The 2383-nt window shown below is 41.6% G+C and overlaps 1 protein-coding gene across 1 annotated transcript; it reads left to right on the top strand.

Annotated features, from left to right (window-relative positions):
- The first annotated feature begins 990 nt into the window (after window positions 1-990).
- LOC121148369 (olfactory receptor 4F4-like) lies at window positions 991-1968 on the top strand. Its single transcript, XM_040968429.1, has one exon. It carries the CDS (start codon window positions 1048-1050, stop codon window positions 1966-1968), a length of 921 nt encoding a protein of 306 aa, XP_040824363.1. The 5' UTR covers window positions 991-1047.
- The last annotated feature ends 415 nt before the right edge of the window (window positions 1969-2383 follow it).

Raw genomic sequence — 2383 nt, forward strand, 5'->3', positions numbered from 1 at the left:
TTTTAAGATAGGAAACCAATATAAAGTCACAATGGTTTCTAGAGTTTACATACCTGCTAGTGCACACAAGAATCTGGCCTGGGAACACCTCAGATGAAGTTTCTTTGGGGATCTCCCCAATCGAGCTTCCGAACTCAGAACCCTAACCATGAAAGGACAGAAGACGGAACAAGTCAATCAACCACCTCAGCTATAGGTTGGCAGAAAAATACCTGGAATGGAGACACTATTATGGACAATATCAATCAATGGATTCTTCAACGACCTCATCGTGTTTGGAGAGGCGAGATCGGCAGTGATTCATAACTGGTGACTATCTCAGAGCATGCCCCACATACAGGACATGGGGTTGGTGGGAAACTGGGTGAGACTTCTCCCTTAATATCCCCATTTACCTCAGATACATGAAGGAAACAATATGGAAATAATAATGTTACCCACTTTCCTGTAAAAAAAAAAAAAGAGCTCAAATAAACAGCTTCGAAGCCAATGATCTTTGCTATCTTCAAACTCTGTCTCTTCCAAACCTGCCACAACTCAGTGGTAACTTACTCTCAGTTCAAAGATGAATAGAAGGTGGCAGCTAGAGAGAAAAGAGGGCCACAGAAATTTTCTGTTCATGCTGAGAGAGCTGCAGTGAAAGAACATGAGCCACAAGAAGATGATCTATGAACTGTGTGACAGCCACCAGAAAGGAAAGCCCCCCTGTTTTCAACACTTCTGAATTTCTTATGCCCTGAGACTCTATGACACAAATTCACTTTAATGCACATTGGTCTCAAAACTAAAATTAACTGAATCGGGGGTGCTGCTTTCCCAGTCCTGGGTAGTTGGCAAGTTTCATCACCTGGAAGTGTGATGCTCCTACCGGGGAGATTTCAATGGAGTTAGGACAGTTAACAAGGTAGGTGGCCTGGGCCGTAGAAACCCATTCTACAAGTGAGCAGACTCATTCCAGCAGATTCTAACATCCTTCTCATTCTCGTCCCTTAGGTAACCGTGGAGTATATTTCCTGGAACAAATCAGTAGCTGAGACAAATCACTCGATGGTGACTGAGTTCATTTTTCTGGGACTCTCTGATTCTCTGGAACTACAGATTTTGCTGTTTGGGTTCTTCTTTGTGTTCTACGCAGGCATTGTAGTTGGAAATGTCCTGATCATTGTAACTGTGGCTTTTGATTCCCACCTTCACTCCCCCATGTACTTCCTTTTGGCCAACCTGTCGCTGATTGATCTGTCTCTGTCCTCAGTCACAGCCCCCAAGATGATCACTGACTTTTTCAGTAACTCAAAGGTCATCTCTTTAGAAGGCTGCTTCGCTCAGGTGTTTCTCCTTCACTTGTTCGGTGGAAGTGAGTTGGTGATCCTCATAGCCATGGCTTTTGACAGATATGTAGCAATTTGTAAACCCCTACATTACACTACCATTATGTGTAGCAAGGTGTGTGTTGGCATGGTGGCTGCTGCTTGGGGCACTGGCTTCCTCCACTCAGTGAGCCAGTTGGCCTTTGCAGTGAACTTACCCTTCTGTGGTCCCAATGAGATTGACAGTTTTTACTGTGACCTTCCTAGGGTAGTCAAACTCGCCTGTGCTGACACCTACAGGTTGGATATCATGATCATTGCCAACAGTGGTGTGCTCACAGTCTGCTCTTTCATTCTCCTAATCATCTCCTACACGATTATCCTAATGACCATCCAGCGTCATCCTTCATTAAGGTCATCGAAGGCCCTCTCCACTTTGACCGCTCACATCTCTGTTGTCCTCTTGTTCTATGGACCTTGTATCTTCATTTATGCCTGGCCATTCCCAATCAAGGCCTTAGATAAATTTCTTGCTGTGTTTTATTCTGTGGTCACTCCTCTCTTAAATCCGATTATATACACGCTGAGGAACAAGGACATGAAGACTGCAATGAGACACCTGAGGAAGTGGAATGTGAACTCTAGGGTGAAGTCTTATTAATTTAAATAACCATGAAATTAATCTGAGAAGATGGCAGAGTATATGAAAGCATTGACAAATTAAAACTTGAGAAAATTGTAACTACAATTCCTTTGTCACTAAGCAATAACCAAATAACTTTCGCATACTTGCCTGATTTTATCCATCAGCCACTTTATATGTTGTATTTTTGGATACAAATGCAAAGTTAATATTATTATTTTAAAACATTTTCCCCATTTTAAAAGCAATGGAAAATAAAACTGTGTTACATTTTTGCACACTTTGGTTTCAAGGTGATCTTGAGTTTAACAGAAACTAACTTGGCTTATAAAAATTAATTTTATTTGGTTAGCTTCCCCTAAAAATACTAGGAAACAAATTACCACAGGCTTGACTCACAGATTATGAATATTTGCATCAGTGCATCAATTTT

The sequence above is a fragment of the Ochotona curzoniae genome, unplaced genomic scaffold (genome assembly GCF_017591425.1).
Source record: "Ochotona curzoniae isolate NIBS_2020 unplaced genomic scaffold, NIBS_Ocur_1.0 scaffold_4701, whole genome shotgun sequence".
Classification (NCBI taxonomy): Eukaryota; Metazoa; Chordata; class Mammalia; order Lagomorpha; family Ochotonidae; genus Ochotona; species Ochotona curzoniae.

What these genes read in the sequence shown, in the direction of transcription:
- LOC121148369 (XM_040968429.1), top strand. Translation starts at nt 1,048, where the DNA reads ATGGTGACTGAGTTCATTTTTCTGGGACTCTCTGATTCTCTGGAACTA.